The 24,170-nt window shown below is 51.9% G+C and overlaps 2 protein-coding genes across 3 annotated transcripts in view; one reads left to right on the forward strand and one right to left on the reverse strand.

The window, feature by feature from the left end:
- The window catches only part of Agrp (agouti related neuropeptide), a 65,883-nt gene that overhangs the window by 26,005 nt on the left and 15,708 nt on the right, over positions 1-24,170 (reverse strand). The window lies entirely within an intron of this gene.
- Ripor1 (RHO family interacting cell polarization regulator 1) lies at positions 14,642-23,652 on the forward strand. 2 transcript variants are annotated; one of them, XM_057753316.1, is made up of 22 exons: positions 14,642-15,130; positions 15,952-16,078; positions 16,196-16,348; positions 16,500-16,578; positions 16,965-16,988; positions 17,085-17,138; positions 17,265-17,417; positions 17,513-17,576; positions 17,660-17,703; positions 17,785-17,910; positions 18,377-18,525; positions 18,601-18,730; positions 18,810-20,243; positions 20,325-20,443; positions 21,261-21,393; positions 21,648-21,783; positions 21,912-22,073; positions 22,291-22,449; positions 22,576-22,772; positions 22,856-22,939; positions 23,065-23,155; positions 23,288-23,652. In XM_057753316.1, exons 1-22 carry the CDS (start codon positions 15,112-15,114, stop codon positions 23,383-23,385), a joined length of 3,735 nt encoding a protein of 1,244 aa, XP_057609299.1. In that variant the 5' UTR covers positions 14,642-15,111; the 3' UTR covers positions 23,386-23,652. The 2 variants fall into 2 exon arrangements, with proteins under 2 accessions (XP_057609299.1, XP_057609298.1); XM_057753315.1 differs by having other exon boundaries at positions 14,644-15,130; positions 20,322-20,443.

Genomic DNA, 24,170 nt, shown 5'->3' on the forward strand with positions numbered 1-24,170 from the left:
TTCTGCCTTCCAAATATTCCTTTAATTTCTCCTAGTCTCCTCCTTCTCCGTTTCCCCCAGGTAGGCCCATGCCATTATCAACTCACCTAGAAATTGTACCAAAGTCCTTGTGACCCACACCTTACTGCCTGGGTGACTTTTGCTAAGCACAGCTACGATATGACTCGAGAATCCCCACGCATAAAGCCAAGGCCACCATTACTCTAAGGATAAAGTCTCGCCCTTCACTCAGTGCCTAAGGCTCCCCAAGATTAGTTCCTTCACCAACGCATGCATGCATACATAGTTCTCCAGCCATGTTGGGCTTTTGTTTTCTTCTAGCAAAAATAATTGCATCTCTTTTCTTGCCTTGAGCCCGGCTGCCATCCTACATCACATAGGCCTCAAAGACCTGCTCTCTACCTGCCAAAAATCTCCAACATGTCACCCTAAGAGCCCTTTCCTAGCAACTCCCACTTACCAGCTCACACTACACACACACACACACACACACACACACACTCACAGTCTCACACTCACACATGTACATTCTTGGTTTTGGTGACACAAGAAGTGCAAAAACTCAAGAGATCAGAACAAAACCTGTTCTGATCGTGAGCCCCCAGGGACAAGGATGGAGGTGGCCTAACTTTGGTCCCTGCAAGGTGGGTGGGTGGTTACATTCTTGGATATTTTCTGAAAGTTTGGTAACTATATTTGGCCAATGAATGAATGACATCGCCAAAACACAGTAGTGGAGAGATTTTTATTTTATCTTTTCCCAGAAAGCAAGGGGAAGTTGTGCCTCAGAGTTGTAACCTGTGGGGGCCTGTGGGGAAAAATAAGGGAAGCTTCTGTTTTTCTTGACTTTTCTTTTTCTTGTTTGAATTTGAATGCATAGTTCCCCAAAGTGGAGCAGGCAGAACCATGCACTAGGGCCCTGATCATCCTCTGACTCTGCTAAAGGGATTTTTCTCAGGCAGGGGTCTATGCCTCTAAGAACGTGAGCTCTTCTAGGTTAGGAGTGCCCATGCTGGGGCTGGAACGATGGCTTAGTGGTTAAGAGCACTGGCTGCTCTTCCAGAGGTCTTGAGTTCATTTCCCAGCACCCACAAGGCGGCTCACAACCATCTATAATAATATCTGATGCCTACATGTAGGGATACAGCAGAGCACTCATACACAAAGTATAAATAAAGTTTTTAAAAAGAAGCAGTGCCCATGCTTCCTTCAGCTTCAAAGCCAGTGCCTGGCAAAAGATGTGCTTAGGACAGAGCAAAACTGGCTGTGACTCAGGGAGCCAATCTGGAACTCAGACCTAGCCCTTCCTAATCACATGACCTGGGAAGTCATTTGCCTCCTCTTAGCTTCAGGTGTCTCCTGGGAAGTGAGTTTCTGCTCTATGCATCCAAGGCCTGCTTGCTCGCGGTTGGGGAGAGGCCTGAAAGCTCTCTAGCATTCCATGGCCCTCAGATGTTCCCCTTCCTTCGATGCCACTTGGAAAGGGGAAAGGGCCTGGTTAACTCAGAGGTGTGCCATCTCCTCACTGCAGTCCCATCTGCTCCTGGTCACAGGTCTGGCTACCGACAAGACCTTGTCTCAGGGGACCAAAGGCAAAAAAGAAGCTCAGTAGGAGAGCACTTGTCTAGTGTATAGAAGGCCCTGGTCTGAGTCAAGAGTAAGAACTTCAGGCAAGCTGGTATAGGTGAAGTTGGAGTAGAACAGATGCAGTGCAGAGAAGGGCGATAAAGAAGAGAAGCTGTCTTGGGCCAGATCTCTCTAGGGCGCTATCACAGTCTGGATGGCAACGAGGATCCACGGAAATGGCATAGGTAGGAGAGAACCTATGACTGAATTAATGATCTCAAAGACGGCTTGGATTGGTGAGTGGAAACCAACTTTTGGTTTTGGTGACAAAAACAGACTGAGGAACAGAAAAAAAATGTAACCCAGGTCATCATAGGAGCAGTGACAATGGACAGAGAGACAGAAGGCAGAGGGGCTGAAAGTGAAGAGTGGTGGAATCTTCCACTAAAAATGAGGATTTGGGGGGAACTGAGAGATGGCTCAGTAGTTAAGAACATTTGGTGCTCTTGAAGAGGACCCAGCCCCCACACAGCAGCTCACAAACACGTTTAACTCCAGTCGCAGGGGATATGACACCCTCTTCTGCTTCCTAGGTCATCAGGCATGAAAAACACCATCTATGCCCATAAAGTTAAAAATAAACAAATCCGTTTTGTTTCATTTATTTTGAGACAAGCTCTCATTCTGTAGCCTTGGCTGTCCTGGACTTTATATGTAGACCAGGCTGGCACAGAACTCAAAGACATCCACCTGCTTTTACAGCTCGGATGCCGGGATTAAGGTGTGTGCTACCCCTACTGGCAATTTTTCTAAGTGGAGATTTTGAGGCTGAGAATAAAGCTCAGCGGTAGAGTGACTGCCTAGTACGCACCTGGCCGTGGGCTGCAGAGGAGTTCTCAAAGTGGATGACACGATTTCAGCCTTGGAAATCGCTCCTCAGGGGTGGCAACACAGGGACAGCTCTATGCCATGGTTACTCCAGTCACCGTCAAGCTGCCTAGCTCTCGGTGCTCAAGGAGTGTTCATTGACGGAGGACGGAATGACAGAGCACTAGAACAGGAGGGGGGGAGTGAATTTAAAAATGTGAAGTGGGTCCAACCTGGAGGACTAGGAACCAGGTAGAGTGGCACATGCCCTCAATCCCAGACTTGGGAGGCAGAAGTAGGAATAGTGTGAGCTTGAGACTAGCCTAGGCTACGCAGCAAGACCTTGTCTCAGGGGACCAAAGGCAAAAAAGTAGCTCAGTAGGAGAGCACTTGCCTAGTGTATAGAAGGCCCTGGGTTTGGTTTCCAGAAGAGACAGAAGGAAAAAAAAAGGACAAGAAGGGAGGGGAGGGAAGAATACTAGAGCAGGACACTGACCCTCACTCACTCACTCGTTCGATAAATAGGTTCTTCAACTCCCACTAGGAGCCAGGACATGGTGGTAAGCACTTCTGAGATCTCTGCCTCCACAATGCTTAGAGACCACAGTCAGTTTCCTTAATCTCGCGTTAAGCACACATGGCTTGCTTGCTATCTGGTGCCGATACAAGGCATGAAAGGAATTGGCCAGAAGCTTAACACAATGGAAAGAGGGGAGGCTATCTGTAAAGAAGGTGCTTGAAGCATAACTTGCTGAAGGGTGACTTCAGAGCTAGCCAGATGCCTAGAGACGTCAGTTTTGAGACTTCCAGAGAGGCTCAACCTCTGACCACAAACGTGTGCCTGGGTAAAAGTGAAGCTTTACAAGGTTAAAGGCAAAGTACCTGGTCAGATAAGAACCGGAAGCAGGGCGGTGGTGGTGCACAACTTTAATACCAGCACTTGAGAGGCAGAGAGGCAGCGGATCTCAGTGAGTTCAAGGCCAGCCTACTCTGCAAAATGAGTTCCAGGACAGTTGGGTCTATTACACAAAGAATTACTGTCTTGAAAAACCAAAAAAAAAAAAAAAAAAAAAAAAAAAAAAAAAAGGAAGAAGAAGAAGAACTGAGAAGAGAGGCTAGAGAAATGGTTCAGAAGCCGGGCGATGGTGGCGCACGCCTTTAATCCCAGCACTCGGGAGGCAGAGGCAGGCGGATCTCTGTGAGTTCAAGACCAGCCTGGTCTACAGAGCTAGTTCCAGGACAGGCTCCAAAGCCGCAGAGAAACCCTGTCTTGAAAACCAAAAAAAAAAAAAAGAGAAATGGTTCAGTGGTTAAGAGCACTGACTGCTCTTCCAAAGGACTTGGGTTCAATTCTTAGCATCCACAGGAAAGCTCACAGCTGTAACTGTAACTCCGGGCTAAGTTGTCTGATTGTCTGACACCCTCACACAGACATATATGCAGGCAAAATAACAATGCACATAAAACAACAACAAAAAAGAACTGAGGAGGGAGTTTGGGCATTCACAAGGCCATCCAAGCCCAGCTTGGGAGGATGGAGATGCTGGTATCCCAAGAGTCCCAGTTCTACCTAAACTGGGTTGGTGAGATCAACCTTCAGGACCAGGGTCAGGGTCAGAAATCCGGAGACCTCTTAAAATTCATCAAATCACTCCTTGAGTATGCCTGACATACTTCAAAAGATGAAGCGCTACAGGGAAGCCAAGGGGTGGAGGGTCAGGGACATAGGGTTGGAGAGAGCTAGTAGCATCTGATTAGTAGGAGAGATAGAGGATTGGAGTCAGCTGTTTACCCCATGGGGGTCAGTCAGGCCAGCTCTCTATTCAACTATAACCCATTTCTTGGAAGGGCCAGCCCTGGCCTTGGAGATGAGGCTTAAGCCTGGAGGGCCAATGTGTGTTTCCAGTATGCATACCCAGAGTTTACCAGGTTAGCCACTTATATCCCAGGGAGCAAAATCTGTAACTCCATAGAAAGTAGTACCCAGTGAGTGGTGAATGCATGCATGGCCTGGCTATGGGCCCTGATTTATTAGCCAGATAATAAATCTGACCCTACAGTGGGAAGCTGAAGCTGACTGAAAAGGTGGGGGAGGGATGGGAGCGGGTAGAGCTTCAATCCAGAGGGGTGGGATGGTTAGGCTTCCGACTTCCCTTTTGGCCTTTCCAGACCCTAACCATTTTCTCCAACCACCCTAACTTCCAGTGTCAGCTCCAAGAACCTGTTTATGTGACAGGAAGGGGGCCTGAGGTCTTTAGAACTGCAGAGATCTGGGTAAGAGGCAAGTAGGAGGGGTTCCCTAGCGCCCCCTACCCCAGTTTTAAGGTCTGCTTGAGATTCCCAGGAAGCCGCTCGGTTCCCGCAGACGCCTTCGGGTTTCCAAAGGTCTCCCCTCCCACGAGCTGGTTGACACGGTAGGCAGACCACGCTGCCCGGCTACCCGCGAAGGTGGAGCGAGTTGTGGGCGCCCCTTAGGGGTGCGGGAGCCTCGGGGAACGCAGGAGGTGGGGCCCGGCGGGGCGGGGCGGCGGGACGGAGGGAGGGGCGGGCGCCGGCGGCGGCGACAGCGGCAGCGGCAGCTGCGGCGCGAGCAGGCCAGGCAACGCCGAGAGCACCGACAGCGCGAGGTCCTTGAAGCCCAGCGCAGCCATGTGAGTGTCCGCGCCGTTTCCGAATAGCCATGGCCGGGAGAGGGGGCGGGCGGTGGATCTCGTGCCTCCCGCACCCGCGCCGCCCAGCGACTCCCGGATCTACGACCGGGTCCCGCCTCACCCCATTCTCGCGACCCGGATCGTGCGGTGTCTTTCCTCCCCACCTCCCCTACCCCCACCCCCCGGCGCCGAGGACACAGCTTCGCCCCACAAAAGCCGCCGCCTCCGGGTCTGCCGCGCCCGCCGCCGCCTTCTTCCCTTTCGCGCAGGCCGCGGCGGCCGTGCCCCGGGGCTCCGTGGTGGGCAGGCCCGAGGGCGAGCCTGCGGCGCTTCTTGGGGCCTGGGATTAGCTTGCCCCCCCCCCCCCCCGCCGAGCGTGCGCTGCCCACGGTGCGGCGGGAGGCTGGTCTGGGAATTGGAAGGGGGCGACAGGGTGCAGGGGACCTCTCAGATGAGCTAGTCTTTCTGGCCCTTCCAACCTAAGCTGCTTTGGGGCCAGGCCCGAGGTGACTGAACCCGCCCGAGGCCACACTCCCCACCCAAACCAAAGCTGAAGCCGGAGAAGGTCGCACTGGCGGAGGTCGGTGACCAGACCCTCTCCCTGGGAATGGAAGCTGCTATGGGGACTCGGCAAACAGTCAGAATTGAGCATCCTGTAGAACTGGTTTGGGGAAGGGGTTGTTCGCCTGGACTAGAGCCCCGCTTAAGTCAGCCTCAACACCCTCTGTTCTCCTATCCCGAGTTAAGCCTGAATCTGACCTCTCTTACCGGCCCTTCCAGATCAGTTCTGATTTATGTGCAGACTGGACTCTCGTGTGTACAATCTAATATAATAACGGTGCCGTGGCCACCATCTGTGTGGCTGCGTGTGTCCTGGGTCTGCTGTATTCAGCTGACATGCATGCAGTCTTTTGAGGAGGTCTATGACCATCTGGTAGGTGTACGTACTGGGCCAGAGAGGTTAGCATCGTTCTCAAGGTCACACAGCTGTGTCGTGGAGAAGCAAGAATTTGATCTGAATTTTTGCCCCTGCACTGTCCACCATCCTAGTATTGACAGTGGGGGTGGGTAGGAAGAGAAAAACGGTAATAGAGCTACATAGCACTACAGCCGGACAAGGACTGGCATGGCTCCCTCGTCTACCTCCTACCCGGTCCGGGTCCTGTGGGCAGCAGAGCGGGATGAGCAGTCCCGGGGCCTGGGTTTGGGTGAGAGGGAGGAGAGCACACAGAGCTTTGGATTAGGCTATGCCTAGGTGGAAAAGCAGGCGAGGAAAGCGAGGGTGAGTCAGAGCGTTCCCAATCCGCCACCGCTGGGACTCGCGTTCTAGCCAGACCCAGCTGGGGAAGGCTGTCCAGCCCCCAGAGTGGCGGGACAGAGAATGTGACCAGCTGACCAGGGAGGAGGCCGGCAGGAAGTGAGGCCACCAAGCAGTCTCCACCCGGTTCCGGGGTGGGGTGGGGGGGGTCCTAGGCTACGGCAGGCCCCCTCCCCTTTTCATTGCCAGTTCTGGTTGGTGGCTGCCAGATGACGTCAGCAGCTAGGTTTGGGGCAGTTTCCATGGAGACAGGGACAGGCTTCTGCGCGCGACCCCCTTCTCCCTCGCAGTCACCCTTTTGCCTGGGTTATTTATAGCTTCTGTTTACCTCAGTCTGCTGTGGCCCTACAGCTGAGAGGGGCTGGACCCAGAGACTCGCAGAGAGACTATGGCTAGTGTCACCGCCCACCGCACAAGACGGACAGCACTGTTAGTCGCACTTGCCGTCCCTCACAGGTGTATTAGTCTTGGCACACAGGAGCTATTGGGGGCGTCTATAAAAACTGGGTTCACGCAGGCAGTTAAGATTCCATTCCCTGACGGGTGGTGGTGGCGCACGCCTTTAATCCCCACACTTGGGAGGCAGAGGCAGGCGGATCTATGTGAGTTCGAGGCCAATTTGATCTACAGAGTGAGTTACAGGACAGATTCCAAGACTACACAGACAGAGAAACCCTGTCTCGAAAAACAGAAAGAAGGAAGGAAGGAAGGAAGGAAGGAAGGAAGGAAGGAAGGAAGGAAGGAAGGAAGGAAGGAAAGAAAGAAAGAGGATTCCACTCACTGTTGAGTTGCACACTTCATAACCTTGGGACCTGGATTCTTTCTTTCCCATGTCCAGGACACATTGTGGACTTGACAGGAGCTAAGGCTCCCGTCTCTTAGCAGCCAGCACCCACCAGTTGAGATAGTTCCTCTCCATTAGGTAGGGATGGAAGTAGGTGTCAGCCCTTTCCATCCACCTCAACAGGGGACGAGACTGCCTCCCCCAGAAGTGGTCAGTTAATTGTACATTCTCCGTGGCCATTTAATGGTGAGGTGGGGTGTGGCGCTGGTATTCCCAACAGTTACTCATGGTTCCTGAGTATAGGGGTTAAGTGGCAGCAGAGCTGCTGCCAGGGACAGAAAATGGATAGAATAACCCGTACACCCTGAATCCAGAATCCCAGGACACCTCCACCCTGACTCAGTGCCAGGGAGCTACCCCTGACCCATGCATATGGTATATGATGTAATAAACTGGGAAGGGAAAAGAAGAATCGTAGGTTGGGTAGGAGAATCTGAGTCGACTCAGACTTGTGTCCTAGGATCTACCCCTCCAGTAGGTCAGGATCCTGTTCCAAAGACTGGGCAGCCCAGCTTCCGCACTCAGCCCCTCCTTCCTTCACTTCCCCGATGCTCAGGTCTTGGAGGAGGGCTCCGGAAATTACAGCAGAGGGTAAGCAGGTAGGTCCCAGGACCCAGAGAGTCTAGACTGGTGGGAAGATAGGGTCTCCTGGAGACCTACCACTTAGCTATGTGGCCTTGAGGATCAGAGAGAGGTGTCAAAAAGGGAGAAGCAATTCAGAGCAGGCTTCCTAGAAGGAGAAGTTAGGGAGACAGAGGAAAAAGGAGAGGGAGTTAGGCTAAGAGCAGTGAAGGGGGGGGGCTAGGAATGTAGCTCACTGGTAGAGTGCACTTGCCTAAGAACCTAAGGTTGAACCTAGCAACACCACACACACACACACACACACACACACACGGAAGAGGGTATGGGAGGGATGGAGTTTGCTGCCCAGATGCTAAAAACCTTGAGTGTGGCAGGAGGGGTCACAGAGAAGGACAGGGGCCGGGAAAGAAGCATAGGACTTTATTCGTGGGAGCAGGAGGTAGCTGTGAATTTTTGTTTTGTTTTTCGAGACAGGGTTTCTCTGTGACTTCTTTAGAGCCTGTCCTGGAACTAGCTCTTGTAGACCAGGCTGGACTCGAACTCACAGAGATCCGCCTGCCTCTGCCTCCTAAGTGCTGGGATTAAAGGCGTGCGCCACCATCACCCGGCTTGTTTTTTTTTTTTTTTTTTTTTTTAAATACTTATTTATTTATTATGTATACAATAGTCTGTCTGTGTGTATGCCTGCGGCCAGAAGAGGGCACCAGACCTCATTACAGATGGTTGTGAGCCACCATGTGGTTGCTGGGAATTGAACTCAGGACCTTTGGAAGAACAGGCAATGCTCTTAACCACTGAGCCATCTCTCCAGCCCCCTTGTTTGTTTTTTTTTGTTTGGAAATTTTTATAAGAGTTTGACTAGAGAGATTTTATTTATTTATATTTATTTATTTATTTATTTTGGTTTTTCGAGACAGGGTTTCTCTGTGGCTTTGGAGCCTGTCCTGGAACTAGCTCTGTAGACCAGGCTGGTCGAATAGAGAGATTTTAAAGATTTAGAATCTTAGATCAGAATGTCTAGGCTTGAATCTGGGACCTGCCTCTTACTAGCTGTGTAATCTTTGGTAAATTAATAATCACTAATAATAGCAACTAATACTTGCTATGTACTACATGTACTTCCCCCTCCCCTAAACACTCCTGTAGATGGAGATATCTCACTTCATGCTTCCGGCAGTGGTTGTTATCCTTATGAGTATCTGAAGTCCAGAACCTTAAGAAGTGTCTTGGCCCTGTGAGTTTGAGAACAGAGCATGTTCCAGGATAGTCAGAGCTACACAGGGAAACCAACCGAACATCTCACCCAAGGTCACATACAGTCAGTTGAGCTCAGCTGTGAAGTAGGGCTAATAAAACCTACCTACATAGGCTTCTTGCTGGAATTAAATGATCTTTGCTCAGCATATTGCCTGACATACAGTAAACACTCAAAAAGGGGCAGGATTGTTTGTTATTGTTGTTGTTTTTGGCATTGTTGGTGACTGGAATTTTCAAAAGAGTGTCTTAGTGAATAAAGAATGGTTGATTGCAGGATAGGAAGAGACAGGGAGCCTGTGGGAGGCTGCTTGGACGCTAGGATAGAGTTGGTAATAGATCGGATCTGCTGTGAGGGTGCAGACTCTAGAGACACACTCTGTATGTGTGTATGTATGTATGATGTGTATGTATGTATGTGTAATGGGCATTAAACTAGAACCTTAAGCAGGCTGAGCAAGCACTTTGCCTCTGAGCTATACCTAAAGACTTTTTAAAAAAAAAATTTTTTTTTTTTTTAAATTTTCAATAGGGTCTTAGTAAGTTAGTCAGGCTGGCCTCGAACTCACTTTGTAGCTCAGGTAGGCATGAATTTTTGGTCCTTCTGCCTCAGCCTCCCAGGTAGATGGGATTATAAACTTGTACCCCCAGGGCTGGATCCAGAGGCGTCAAAAAGCTTGATCTGTCAAGAGTGGGTGAGTGAGTGGAGGCTGAGTGTAACTCACGGCAGGACCAAGGATGACTCCGGTTTCTGTTTGGAACAACTGAGCAAATAGATAACAGACTGTCATGGGGTGGTTGAAACTTGGACAAGTGGTCAGTTCAGTCAGTCCAGTGACCTCAAACTCGGCTCTTCTCCCTTACAGGCCACTACACATTGTCGGTTAGTTTGTGGGTAGACATCTGGGAGGCAGTTGGATAAGCAAGCCTAATGCTTACAAAAGCGGTTGGTTGAGGATAGATAAGGATGCGGAGAGGTACATGGCCCAAGGGTTGGGACAGTGGAGTCTGTTTGAGGATAAAGAGAGAAACAGTTTCTCTGTGGGAAAAGAAAATGTGTGGTGTTAAGTAGGCAGAAAAACAGAAGTATGTGGCTTCTTTTTTAAAAAAAACTTGTTTTATTTTGTGTACATTAGTGTTTTGCCTGCATGTATGTCTGTGAGAGGGTGTTGGATCGTGGAGTTACAGACAGTTGTGAGCGGCCATGTGGCTGCTGGGAACTGGACCCAGGTCCTGGAAGAACAGTCAGTGCTCTTAACGGCTGACCATCTCTCCAGCCCCACTGCTTCTTGAAATTCATGGAAGGAAGGGGTTAATGAAGAGGAAGAAAGCCATGAGTCCAGTACTTTATTGAGAAAGAGCAAGAGAAGGAATAGACTTTAGATACTGGGTTGCTTCAGCAACAGAGAGGTCATTGTTGACCTTGTCTAGAGGAGTCACAGAAGGGGTGGGTGCAAAAAGCCAGCCAGCAGAGGAAGAGGAGTAGATGGGTGTGGCAAGGAAATGGAGGTGGACCTTTCTTCCAGAAACTTGACTCAGAAAGGAACAGAGCAGTGGGGTGAGGAATGGGGTAGCTAGAGCAAGACACAAGACACATTGGGATGTAATTTATTTATTTTATTTATCTATTTTGCATGTGCTGTGTGGTTTTTTGAGATAGGATTTCACTGTTTAACAGTCCTGGCTGTCTTGGCGTCTGTTTTGTAGATGAGGCTATTCTCGAACTCACAAGAGATCTGCCGGTCTCTGCCTCCCAAGTTCCGGGATGAACGGTGTGCGCTACCACTGCCCAGCTGTAATTTATTTTCTGTAGCTATTCATTCGCTGTGTGCATGCGTGCGTGTGGCGTGTGTGCATGTATGTGTGTGTGTTTTGCTGGGGATGGAATCCAGAGTTTTGAGCATACTAAGCATATACTTTGCTATTGAGCTACATTCTAGATTCCCTGTATAGTTATTTACTTAAAATCCAACTATATAGTGAAATCTAATGTGCAGGAAGTTGCTAGGAGCAGTGGCATACACCTGAGGTCCGAGCTTCTCAGGAGCTAAGGCAGCAAGATTGCTTGAGCCTAAGAGTTTTGAGGCTAGCTCGGGAAATATAACTAAGACATCATCACTCCTTCCCCCATCCCCCCTCCTACAAAGGTCTGTCCTAAGTGTACATCATGATACATTTTTTAAAAAGATTTATTTATTTATTATGTATACGGTATTCTCAGTACTCTGCCTGCAGGCCAGAAGAGGGCACCAGATCTCATTACAGATGGTTGTGAGCCATCATGTGGTTGCTGGGAATTAAATGTCTCAAGACCTTTGGAAAAGCAGGTGGTGCTCTTAACCTCTGAGCCATCTCTCCAGCCCCCATGATACATTTTGTAATGGAACACACCTATGTATGACCTGGAAATAGAACCCACAGCAGGAAATAGAACATTGCTAACACTTCGGAAGACCCCTTTGCCTGCTTTCAGTTATAGCCTGAGGATAACTACTGTCTGAACTAGGGTTCCATTATTGTAGTAAAACACCACAACCAAAAGCAACATGGGGAGGGAATGGTTTGTTTCATTTTCTACTTCCAGGTAACAATAGTTCATCACTGAGGGAAGTCAGGGCAGGAACTCGAGCAGGGCAGGGACCTGGAGGCCGGAACTGAAACATAAGCCATAGAAGAATGTGACTTACTGTCTTGCTGCCCATGGCTCACTCACTTTCTCACATACTCCAGGACCACTTGCTCAAGGGTAGCACCACCCCCAGTTGGGTTGCTTTTCCACATTCATTATTTTTTTAAAATATTTATTTATTTATTTATTATGTGTACAATGTTCGGTCTGTGTGTATGCCTGAAGGCCAGAAGAGGGCGCCAGACCTCTTTACAGATGGTTGTGAGCCACCATGTGGTTGCTGGGAATTGAACTCAGGACCTTTGGAAGAGCAGGCAATGCTCTTAACCACTGAGCCATCTCTCCAGCCCCCTCCACATTCATCATTAACCAAGAAAATGCAGAGCCAGTTATGGTGGAGCATGCCTTTGGTCCCAGAACTCAGGAAACAGAGGCAGGCAGGTCTCTATGAGTTCAAGGTTAATCTGATGTACATAGCAAGTTTCAGGCCAGTCAAGCAAGGCTACATAGCTAGATCCTGTCTAAAAAAGGAAAAGGAAAATGCTCCTTGCCTACAGTCCAATCTGATGGAGACGTTTTCTCAGTTAAGATTCCCTCTTCCCAGATATGTCTAGATTTGCATCACGTTTATGAAAACCAACCAGGACAATTGCTAATCTGACTTCTGCCATCACAAATTGGTTTTATGTGCTTTTTCTGGCTTTTTGTTTTTTGAGACAGGGTCTCATGTAGCCTAGGCTAGTTATGAACGTCCAATCCTCCTGCCTCCTGATAGAGGATGCAGCACCACACTCACGTACTTTCTCACCTGTTTTTGAAATTCATTGTCAAGGGAACCATACATATCGCCTTACTTGTGTTTTATGTCTGTCGCTAGTTGATATACTGTAAGATTCACTCATATTACTGCATTTATTTTTTTGTTTTTTGTTTGTTTCTTTATTTTTTTGGAGACAGAGCTTCTCTGTAGCTTTGGAGCCTGTCCTGGAACTTGCTCTGTAGACCAGGCTGCCCTCAAACTCACAGAGATCCGCCTGCCTCTGCCCCCCGAGTGCCAGGATTAAAGGCATGTGCCACCATTGCCCAGCTCTTTTTCATTGTTTTTACCACATAGGGATTCTCTTATTTTGATGGCCTTTTAAAGGAGAATTTTCAGGCTTGTTTTCACGCTCAGTATAAGAGTGACTCAATTTACCGGTAAATTGAAGAGAAAGTCTGAGACATCCATCTTCTCTGAGAAGGGAGAAAAAGACTAGCACCATACAGGATAATTTCCCAGGTAGGAAGTGAGAACCATCTGAGGTTGAGTATTGCACTGATTCCAGCTGCTATGCCAAGACCTCCTGGTTCAATTCAGGATGTGTAGGAGCAGCAGGAACAGGGAGTTGGTTTGCCAGGTTTGGTTTCTGCCACGCAAGACGGAGTGTAGAATGCTGAGGATACTAACAGCAGGCAAGAGATAAAAGGGTGGCTTTGGGGGCTGGAGAGATGGCTCAGCAGTTAAGAGCACTGGCTGCTCTCCCAGAAGTCCTGAATTCAATTCCCAGCATCTACATGGTGGCTCTCAATCATCTCTAATGAGATCTGGTGACCCCTTCTGGCCTGCAAGCATATATGCAGGCAGCACACTGTATATGTAATAAATAAAAAAATGGATACTTTAAAAAAAAAGGTGACTGTAAATTCAGGCTGGGAACAGGGTGTGCAGAGAGGTAAGGGAAGGAAGGTGGGAGGGAGCTGGAAGAGAAAGCAAGCAGAGGCGGACTGTGCTGTGATCTCTGTGCACAGTGGTGTCTGAAATTCTGGGCTGTATCTCCAGTGGCTGGCACATGCTTGCCATTCAGTGGGTAGCTGAATAAATGACTTGTCTTCAGGGGACCAGAGGTCCCAGGTAACAAACAGATATGGTGATGGTGATGGGAGAAACTGACAATTATGGACAGTGAGGCTTAGTATGGACAGTTAGGAAAAGGGCATTCCAGAGTATACAATAAGGCTAGGGTGTTGGGTATAGGAGCTGAAAGATGCATAAAGGCTTGTATTGGGTGAGCAGTCCACAGGAATGCATAGTTCATGCTGGATGTGGACAAGGGATATTCAAGTAAAAGATGCTGGGATAGCCGGGCCGGTGGTGGTGCATGCCTTTAATTCCAGCACTCAGGAGGCAGAGGCAGGCAGATCTCTGTGAGTTCGAGGCCAGCCTGGTCTACAAAAGCTAGTTCCAGGACAGGCCCCAAAGTTACAGAGAAACCCTGTCTGGAAAAACCCAAAAAAAAAAAAAAAAAAAAACCAACAAAAAAAACCAAACAAACAAAAACAGAGAGAGAGAGAGAGGAGGAGGCTGGGATCAAGAAAGCTGGTACCAAGGGATTTCAGGACTTGGGGGGAGAGCCAAGGGTAGAAGGACACCTTCCACTATAGGGGGAAGCCCTGGCTGGGTAGCAGGACCTGATCCTTTTCTCTGGGCCCAGAAGAGGGGAGCACCCCCTTTGTGGGTGTAAAGACGATGCAGGGGGCTTTGGAATTCTCTCCACCCAGCTCCTCCTCAGTGTCTTGGAGTAGCACATGATATGTGGTTGATCTAGCTCCTGCCCCTTCAGCTTATCTCTTTCCTCAGCTTCTACAGAGTCCTTATTATCCAGTGTCCTCCACTGCCACAGTCCCTGCACTCAGCACCCCCAACTTCCTACTTTTCCCCTTCACACACACAGAACCCTAATTCCCAACACTCTTTATGTTGGCTTTTTTCTCAGCAGCCTGACAGCCACTTTTGAATATATTTCTTTTTTTAAATTTATTTTTATTTCAAATGTATTGGAGGTTTGCATGCATGTATGTGTGTGTGTGTGTGTGTGTGTGAGAGAGAGAGAGAGAGAGAGAGAGAGAGAGAGAGAGAGAGAGAGAGAGAGAGAGAGAGAGAGAGATCTGGAACTGGAGTTACAGACAGTTGTGAGCTGCCATGTGGGTGCTAGGAATTGAACCTGGGCCGCTGGAAAAGAAGCTGAGCCATCTCCCCAGCCCCTTGTACACCTGTCTATCACTGTCCCACAAGTCTCAGTCTGTCCTTCCATAATAATTCTGGGGTTCAACTCCCTTCACAGGCGCTCCTAAGCCCAAACAATGTGCCAGTCTACTCCGGAGGAAAGCCCCTAGTCACCCTTTGCAGAGGCCAGGCAGACCGAGGTCGGGTGCCCCCCTAGTCCGGGGGATCAGTCCCGCCCCATCCCGGCTGGCTGAGTCAGGAGGCAGGAACTGGGCGGGCGGGAGGCGCCTAGAGCAGCCGAAACCAGGGCCAGAGTCGCTGGCAGTGAGCTTGGAGCCCAGCGGGGCTAGAACCAAAAGCCCCAGGCCAGCGGGACACAGTGGGTGAGCGCGGGTCTGGGACCATCCGGAACCCACCATGAACTCCAAGAAGAGAGGTAGGACTCGGCTTGGAGCTTCAAAGGCTCTAGAGATAGCCACAAGGGATGCAGACGGGATTCTGGGGGCCTAGGATGCGTGTTTCGTTGGAATAGGTTGGGGTGGCGGTTCTGTCGGGACTCCTTTCCTCCCACGGTAGGAGAAGCGTGCGTCCATGACTCAGTTTCCAAGAAGGGTCTATAGAAAAGTGGAGGAGGCGGGGCACTTCTCTCGGCGCTGCCCCCCACTCTGGGAATCCCCGGGCGCCGGGAGGACGCTGGTGTCAAGGCGCCTGCGAGTTGGTGTGAGTCGGGCGGTGGGTTACAGACCTGCACCGGCCAGGCCTGTCTCTCGGCTCTACTGAGATCCTAACCCGCGCCCCGCCCCATGACCTTCCACGGCCTCCCGGGGTGGTGGCACCCGAGCTTTTGGCCACTTGGGGGGAAGCAAGCAGGGGAAGGGCTGGGGATGCCGCCCCGCCCCCGGGTAAACAGGCGCTTCCGCACATTCTTCGCGCGCCCCGCCTCTTTCCTGCTTCTTCCCAGCTGGAGGAGGGTCCCCGCGCGACACCCCCTTCCTGCCCCGCGACAGGCGGAGCCCTCACCTCCGCAGGAAGTAGGGGCAGAGCGGAGGCCACGCTGAGTCCGAGGCCGAGTCGCCTGCCACTGCCCTGTCATTAGCGAGGGGACCAATGAGGCTAAGACTGCCAAGGCTGGAGCCCATTGGGGCAGCTGTTCCTGGTGACCAGGGAGGGTCTGCTCCAGCTCTGGGACCCAGCCACGGGAAGGGGGCTTCTTCGGGGACCCGATTGGTGCTGGACACACCCCCCCGCCACCCCCAGGGAGCCCCGCGCGGACTCATTCCATGATGTCCCTGTCGGTGCGGCCGCAGCGCCGCCTGCTCAGCGCCCGGGTCAGTAGGAGCCAGTCCTTCGCAGGCGTCCTCGGCAGCCACGAGCGCGGGCCCAGGTACGCGACAAGGGGTTTAATGGGGTTGAGAGAGTTAGATGGGGTTGGGCACTGGGTGTGTAGTAAGGGTTTGGGGGATTCTTGCTAACCCCTTTTTAAAGTCAGTTTCTTCTTCAGGAGCTTCACGGTCTTCAGCCCACCAGGGCCCCCACGGAAGCCTCTAGTGCTCTCCCGAGTATCGAGGATGTTTTCCGTAGCCCACCCAGCCCCCAAGGTGCCACAGCCAGAGCGGCTGGACCTGGTGTATGCCGCCCTTAAGCGGGGATTGACGTAAGCAACACCCTCCTTGTGCAATGTCCCAGCATTTCATCTAAGTTTCTGCAAGTCTGAATCTTCCCCAGCTATGCACCCTTTTCCTACCACCAGCATCCTGTCAGCTTGAGGCTGGATTGTTGACTCTCGTCACTTGCCTTTCCCCTAGGGCCTACTTGGAAGTGCATCAGCAGGAGCAGGAGAAGCTCCAGGGCCAGATAAAAGAGTCCAAGAGGAATTCCCGCCTAGTGAGTAAATGCCAGGGGATGCCCTGGACCAGTATCTCTCTTGCCTGTATAGTGTAGGGTCTGGGCAAAGCAACTTTGTATGATATTGAGCTGTGTTCTGAGGTGAGCTGGTAGGTTATTCTGTCCCAACCTCTTGGAATGCATTTTCTGCTTGAGACCTAGTGCTTTACTCAAAGAAGCGTCCAGTGTGAGAGTTCAAGGCCTCACTCATGACAGCAAGAGATTATATTGCAGTGGTAAAGGAGAAGGCCAGGGTTCTTCCTGGGAGGACATTTGTCAAAGGAGGAAACATTTTTGTTGAATCCTGAAAAATAGCTGGATAGGTAAATATGTTCCTGGGGTCTTCCTGACACCTTCTAAGTATCCCTTCTTGTCTCCCTCTGTAGGGCTTCCTGTATGACTTGGACAAGGTGAGTGGATATAGAATGGTGTTGGAAGAGGGTTGGCTCACAGGGAGAGGAAAGAGTCCTAAGACTTAGGCTCTTTTTGACTCGACTCTCCCTTAGCAAGTCAAGTCCATTGAACGTTTTCTTCGACGGCTGGAGTTCCATGCCAGTAAGGTGCGTACAGCATGCACGCAGAGTGGGATGTGGGTTTGGCTATCCCAGGGAAAGGGGAAGGTCCAGTGTGGGCAACCCCAGCGGTGAGTCTCAGCCCTGCTGCTACCCCCGTTACCACCTCCCCAGATTGACGAGATGTATGAAGCATACTGTGTCCAGCGGCGTCTCCGGGATGGTGCCTACAACATGGTCCGTGCCTACAGCACGGGGTCCCCTGGGAGTCGAGAGGCCCGAGACAGCCTGGCTGAGGCCACTAGAGGGCATCGAGAGTACACAGAGGTGAGGGACGAGGACCACTGTAGCAGAGGCACAAGGTGTGGGCTGGTGAGAGAACTGGTTCTTCATTCCCTCACATTCCTACCCCTCCTTCGCAGAGCATGTGTCTTCTGGAGAACGAGCTAGAGGCACAGCTGGGCGAGTTTCATCTCCGGATGAAAGGTAATGAGTTGTCGGAGAAGAGAGGCAGGAGTGGGTATGCTTAAGGCCCCCAGCATGGCTCATCTTCTCCTTTCTGTGCCCAGGGCTGGCTGGCTTCGCTAGGCTGTGTGTAGGCGATCAGTATGAGGTATGAGGTTGTACTGAGAAGACCCGGGTGGGAGGGAGGGCCACAGTCCCAAGAGCTGCTTCATACTGCCTGTCCCCCTAGATCTGCATGAAATATGGCCGCCAGCGATGGAAACTGCGAGGCCGAATAGAGAGTAGCGGGAAGCAGGTGTGGGACAGTGAAGAGACCGTCTTTCTTCCCCTGCTCACAGAGTTCCTGTCCATCAAGGTGATTTTCCTGACCTTGAATCCATAAGACAGCTTGTTCCTATGACCCCATTCTCCTGGGAATTCCTTGTAAAGATCTCTCCTAAGGCTCTCTGGGCCTGTAAATGTGACTCCATGACCTCCATAACCTCTTTATGTGGCCTTGAAAACAATCTTCCTCATGGCTTTGATACTGAGACCTCACGAACTTCCAAACTTGTGAATATTTGACTTCCATTGAACTCCCTTGAGACTGTGACCCTATAAATCCAAGGACCCTACCAGCTTGGACTTCTATGATGCTCTTGTTCCCAGATGGCCTCCATGGCCCTGTGGTCCCTGGAACTCTCTCATCCTCCTGTAATCTGCACACCTGTGACCCTGTGACTGTCTTACAACCTCTATGCGAACTCAGATTTCTGGATGCCCTGAAGCTCATTAGCACCTACACTCACTCACGTGACCCCTCCGTGCACTCTTGGCTACAGGTGACAGAACTGAAGGGCCTGGCTAACCATGTCGTTGTGGGCAGTGTCTCCTGTGAGACCAAGGACCTATTTGCTGCCCTGCCCCAGGTTGTGGCTGTGGACATCAATGACCTTGGCACCATCAAGCTCAGCCTGGAAGTCATATGGAGGTTGGTAGGAGTGAAGGGCTTAGGACAAGGCAAAAGGAAGGTAGTGGCGTGGCTAATGTCCTTTTCCCTTTGCAGTCCCTTTGACAAGGATGACCAGCCCTCAGCAGCTTCTACAGTCAACAAAGCTTCCACTGTCACCAAGCGATTCTCCACATACAGCCAGAGCCCACCAGACACACCCTCGCTTCGGGAGCAGGCCTTCTATGTGAGTCGAAATCCAGGTCCCAGGTCTTACCATCTCCCAGAGTCTTTTGGGGTAACTCTGAAGTGTTTCTTTCTCTTAGAACATGTTACGGCGGCAGGACGAGCTAGAGAATGGGACGGCATGGTCCCTGTCATCTGAATCTTCAGATGACTCGTCCAGCCCGCAGCTCTCAGGCACTGCTCGACATTCATCAACTCCCAAGCCCCTGGTACAGCAGCCAGAGCCCCTGCCCATCCAAGTTGCCTTCCGAAGGCCAGAGCCCCTCACCTCTAGCTCCATGGAAGAAGAGCCAGCTGTGGCCCCCGCCCTGGTCAATGGGCATGCCCCTTACAGCCGGACTCTCAGCCACATCAGTGAGGCCAGTGTGGATGCTGCCCTGACTGAGGCTGTGGAAGCAGCGGCCTCAGAAAGCCCAGTCCCAGGACCTAGCCCACTTGTATACCCAGATTCCACACATGTGGAGCATTTCAATAGTGTTCCTCCTGTCCCAGACACCCACCATTCTGCCACAAGACCCACCCCAAGTACAACTGGCCTTGCCCCCACATGTACAGACCCTGCCTCATCTACGCCGCTAGACTTAGTTCACAAAGCCACAAACTCTGATCCTTCTGAGTGTCCAAGCCTCACACATACAAGCTCTACCTACAGTGCTGTAAGCGCTGCCCACAGTGTTCCAAGCCCAACTTCCACTACTGTAGATTCTACCCCCAAACCCACGTCCTCCACCCTTGCCACTACAGGCTCTAGCCCCAGTGTTCCAGACCCAATCCAGGCTACCACAAGCCCTCCTCACAGCACCCCGAGTCCCACCCACACCACTGCCAGTCTCACCCACACTACTGCCAGCCCTACACATAGCACCCCAAGCCCCACCCACACCACTGTAAGTCCTACTTGCACTACTCCAAGCCCCACCAATGCCACTCTGAGCCCCAGTCACAGGACCACTAGCCCTACTCGAAAAACTGAGGTGTCAACTCATACCACCACAAGTCACACCACCAGTGCTGTGGACCCAGTCCAGATCTCTACAAGCCCCATTTCCACAACGGAAAGCCCCACCCCTTCTATAGACCTTGCTGTAAGCTCCAGCTCCTCCTCCTCTGCAGACCCCGCACTCCCAGGCACCACTGAACCTCTGCCTTGTAGCCACCCAGCCACCACTCCCTACACTAAAACAGACGACCCCACAGTATCCTGCACCTCTTACCAGAGTCTTGCTTGTTCTGGTTCAAAGTCCCTCATAAGCCCTGCCCCAAACTCCCCAGAACAAATTCCTAAGAGCCCAAGTTCCTCTCCCTCATCAGCGGCCCCTGCACCCCAATATTCAGAACTTAGCCAGGCCACAGCTGCTCAAGCCCCAGTCCCTGAAGCAACTGAAGGAGCTGGGGACAAAAGGCTTGAAGAGGCCCTAGGGACCCTAATGGCTGCCCTGGATGATTATCGTGGTCAGTTCCCTGAGCTGCAGGGCTTGGAGCAGGAGGTGACTCGCCTGGAGAGTCTGCTCATGGTAAGGAGGTTGGGCTGAGACAGTACGGAGAGAGCTGCCAGCCAGTGGCAGCAGCTCTGACCCCTCTTACAATCTCAGCAGAGACAAGGCCTGACCCGAAGCAGGGCCTCCAGTCTTAGCATCACTGTGGAACATGCCCTGGAGAGCTTCAGCTTCCTCAATGACGATGAAGATGAAGACAACGACGGTCCTGGGGCCAGGTAAGGCCAGACTGGGAACTAGTTGGGCGGGGAGATATGAAGCAGAAGAGGTAAAGCAATGTAAGGCAGAGGAGGGGAAAGGGAAGGTTGGGAGAAAAGGCAAGATGGAGACTGGTGAGGTGGGGCTTGTGGCAAGTGCAGTTTTGATTTTTCCTTATATACCTCATGTATCTTTGATGCCCATGTCACCAACTCCATCGATCCCAGTGTTTCTGGCCACCCTGCTCATCTCTGCAATGTCTGCCTCCCCTGCAAGTCCCCATCAGCTTGTGAGCCTCCTGCCTCTCTTCTTTCCCTTGACCTCACCTTGGACCCACCCTGTGAAGGAGCCCTTTCAGCGCCTCACCATGTGCCCTGTGTCCCCCAGTATCAGCCCCCTCCATCACGACCCCGACTCTCCCGGAGGCTGCGGCCTCTCTGCTCTCATTCCTGGAGTAGACTTTACCGATTCAGATTTGAGAGTCGCACCCGGTCCCTCCTCCCTTTACGACTTCCTAGGTTCCAGTCCCAAGCCCTGCGTTCTTCCCAGTCCACATTTTATAGACCATCCCGCCTGCAGTCCTACTGGCGCCCATCTCGGGTCGGGTCTGGCAGCCCCTTTCTTCTTAGCAGGGGTAGCAAAAAGTAGACTGGCTATAAGCCTATGTTATTCATCCCGGCCTCATCCTCCTGGAAGTCTCTGTGAACTTACCTGTGTCTTATTGTCTGAGTCTGCACTTGGTTCTTCCGTTCTGGGTGGGAGGAGCTAATAAAAATAATCTCTGGTAACCAGAAAGTGATGTGTGTTGTTGGGGTATTTGATCCATTTTTCTCTCAGGCCCACAAGCAGCCCAGAGGCTGTGGCAGAGGACAGATTAGACTCATCAAATGCCCAATCCCTAAGCACAGGGTGTCCAGCCCTGGATGCCACCTTGGTCCAGCACCTGTACCACTGCAGCTGCCTCCTGCTGGTGAGGGGATAACACACACCCCTTCAGCCCTTGCCCCAGGGAGTCCTGCACTCCAGTCCTGGTCCTCTAAACCTCTCAATTCCACACACCAGTACCCCAGGGTCCTGGGCATTTGGCTCCTATGCATGTAATACCTCCTATGCTCTTCCTGTTTCAGCCCCTCCCAATGCATGCTGGGACCTGTACTCCCCTGACTCCATCCTCCCCAACCCTTTCCATGAGGTCTAAATTACTTGGCAACCCCTGTCCTCTAGAAACTGGGCACATTTGGGCCCCTGCGCTGCCAGGAGGCATGGGCCCTAGAGCGGCTGCTGAGGGAGGCGCGCGTGCTCGAGGAAGTGTGTGAGCACAGCAAGCTATGGGGGACCGCTGCCACCTCTGCCCAGGAAGGTAAAGGCCCCCTGCGCTTGGGCTGATGCCCACCTGGAGTTCATGCCTGACCTTTTCCCATTTACACACCCTCCCCTCCTGCCTGGCCTGTGCTGTTGCCGATGGCTTTTCTCATCCTCCCCTCACAGTGGTGCAGTTCTCAGCCTCTCGGTCCGGCTTCCTGACCTTTTGGGACCAGTGTACAGAGGGACTCAGCCCCTTCATCTGCCCCGTGGAGCAGGTGCTCCTCACTTTCTGCAGCCAGTACGGTGCCCGTCTTTCCCTGCGCCAGCCAGGCTTAGCCGAGGCTGGTGAGTGAGCTGCCTACCTGCCCCTTCCTTCCTTTCCTAGCTTCCTTGTCAGCCCCTACTGATGGACAAATTGAGCATTGAAGAGAACTAGTGATTGCTCATTCTCAGAGTAGAGGTGGACAAGGAGTCCCTGGGCTTGAGCTAGAATGGGGACATTCTCTTCCCACTTAGAGACCTGGGTCTATCCCAACTCAGGCTGTGGTACTGTCTCCTGCAGTGTGTGTGAAGTTCCTGGAAGACGCCCTGGGGCGGAAGCTGCCTAGGAGGCCCCAACCAGGCCCTGGGGAACAGTTCACCATTTTCCAATTCTGGAGTTACGTAGAAGCCTTGGACAGCCCCTCCATGGATGCCTATGTGACAGAGACTGCAGAGGAAGGTGAGACAGTGGCCCTGGCCACAGAATGCTGACCCCAGGGGTGGTCCTGAGGGTGTAAAAGATGGGATCATGAGGACAAAATCACCCCAAGAGTTTTTACCAACTTGTGTCACCCACTTCTTTTAGTGTTACTGGTACAGAATCTAAACTCTGATGACCAGGCTGTTGTGCTGAAAGCCCTGAGGTTAGCACCCGAGGGGCGCCTGCGAAGAGATGGGCTTCGGGCTCTTAGCTCCCTGCTGGTCCACGGCAATAACAAAGTCATGGCTGCGGTCAGCACCCAACTTCGGAGCCTCTCACTCGGTCCTGTCTTCCGGGAAAGGGTGAGTTTGGCAGGATTCTCTTGTGAGTAAGGTGAGGGCTGAGGGCGTCCAGTGGCTAAATCTGCCCTCCCACCCTTGCCCAGGCTCTTTTGTGCTTCCTGGATCAACTTGAGGATGAGGATGTACAAACGCGAGTGGCTGGATGCCTGGCTTTGGGCTGTATCAAGGTGATCGCCACCAACCTACCTACCTGCCTACCTACCTGCCTACTTACCTACCTACCTAGCACTTTCACTCCAGGGCTATGCCTGCTTGTTATACTGAACCTGCCTCAATGTTTTGTTTCCCATAGGCTCCTGAGGGTATTGAGCCCCTGGTGTACTTGTGCCAGACAGACACGGAAGCTGTAAGAGAAGCTGCCCGGCAGAGCCTACAGCAGTGTGGTGAGGCTGGGAAGTGGGAGACATGAACTCTGAGAACACTTTGGCTGTTGGGAGTAGGGTGAGGTAATGCCAGGCGTGGGAAGTCCTGGAGGATGTCAGGGCCACTCTTGATCTTATGCTCACACGTTATAGGGGAAGAAGGACAGTCTGCTCATCGGCGGCTAGAAGAGTCCCTGGATGCTCTGCCTCGCATCTTTGGGCCCAGCAGCATGGCCAGCACAGCATTCTGAACTCTAATCACCGGCTCCCAGTGTTCCTTTCCCCATTTTCAGGGCTCACCAGGCACTGGCAGGGAGGGTGAGGGCTGGTTCCAGACACCTCTCCCCACAAATCCCTATGAATGAAAATCTAATATATTCTTTTGTTCCCCTGGGGTTGGTAGAGTGTCTGAATGAAGTGCCTCCCAGCCTTGGTTCTGCATAGCCTTTGCCACAGAGTGTCAGGGGCTTGGCCATATCTTGCTCTGCCTCACTACATCCCTTGGTTTTGTATTTTATTTACAGAGTTTTACAGAAAATAAAAAAGCAAAATGCGTTTCCTACATGGCTTGCTGCACCTCTGAACCTCTGCTCCAACACCTTCTGGTGTGTTCTTCCTGGCACTGTTGTGCCCACACTCCAGCTGTGACAACATCGCGTGCATTTGCCCTGGAAATCCTGGTGGAAGAAAGCCCACAGTCCAGGGTTGTGCTTGGAGAAGAGACCCAGAAGGGAAGGGAGCTCTGCTCTGCTCTGCTCAACAGGCTGAACCTGCATCTGGCCCAGAGAAGGCCCAAACGGCATATTCTAGACTAACTGTGGCTAGAGGGCGGAGTGAAAGAAAAGCTAGCATGGCGTGCCTGAGCTGTTGCCACCAGGGGGCAGCAGAACTGCATCAGGGGGTGGTACCTTCTGCACGGGCCCCTCTGGCGAGGCAGCCTCCTATGGTGGAGCTTCAGGAGCAACTTTAGGCCGCGGGGAGAAGCGGGAATCCTTGCTTAGGGGAGGAGTTGGAAGCCTGGGAGACAGGAGACCCG

The sequence above is a fragment of the Chionomys nivalis genome, chromosome 21, assembly GCF_950005125.1.
Source record: "Chionomys nivalis chromosome 21, mChiNiv1.1, whole genome shotgun sequence".
In the NCBI taxonomy this organism is placed as follows: Eukaryota; Metazoa; Chordata; class Mammalia; order Rodentia; family Cricetidae; genus Chionomys; species Chionomys nivalis.

Excerpts from the sequence above, each read along its gene's own strand:
- Ripor1 (XM_057753315.1), top strand. Across the intron at positions 17,704-17,784 it reads GTGTAGGCGATCAGTATGAG|ATCTGCATGAAATATGGCCG; the intron begins GTATGAGGTTGT and ends CTGTCCCCCTAG. Across the intron at positions 18,526-18,600 it reads AGCCTGGAAGTCATATGGAG|TCCCTTTGACAAGGATGACC; the intron begins GTTGGTAGGAGT and ends TTCCCTTTGCAG.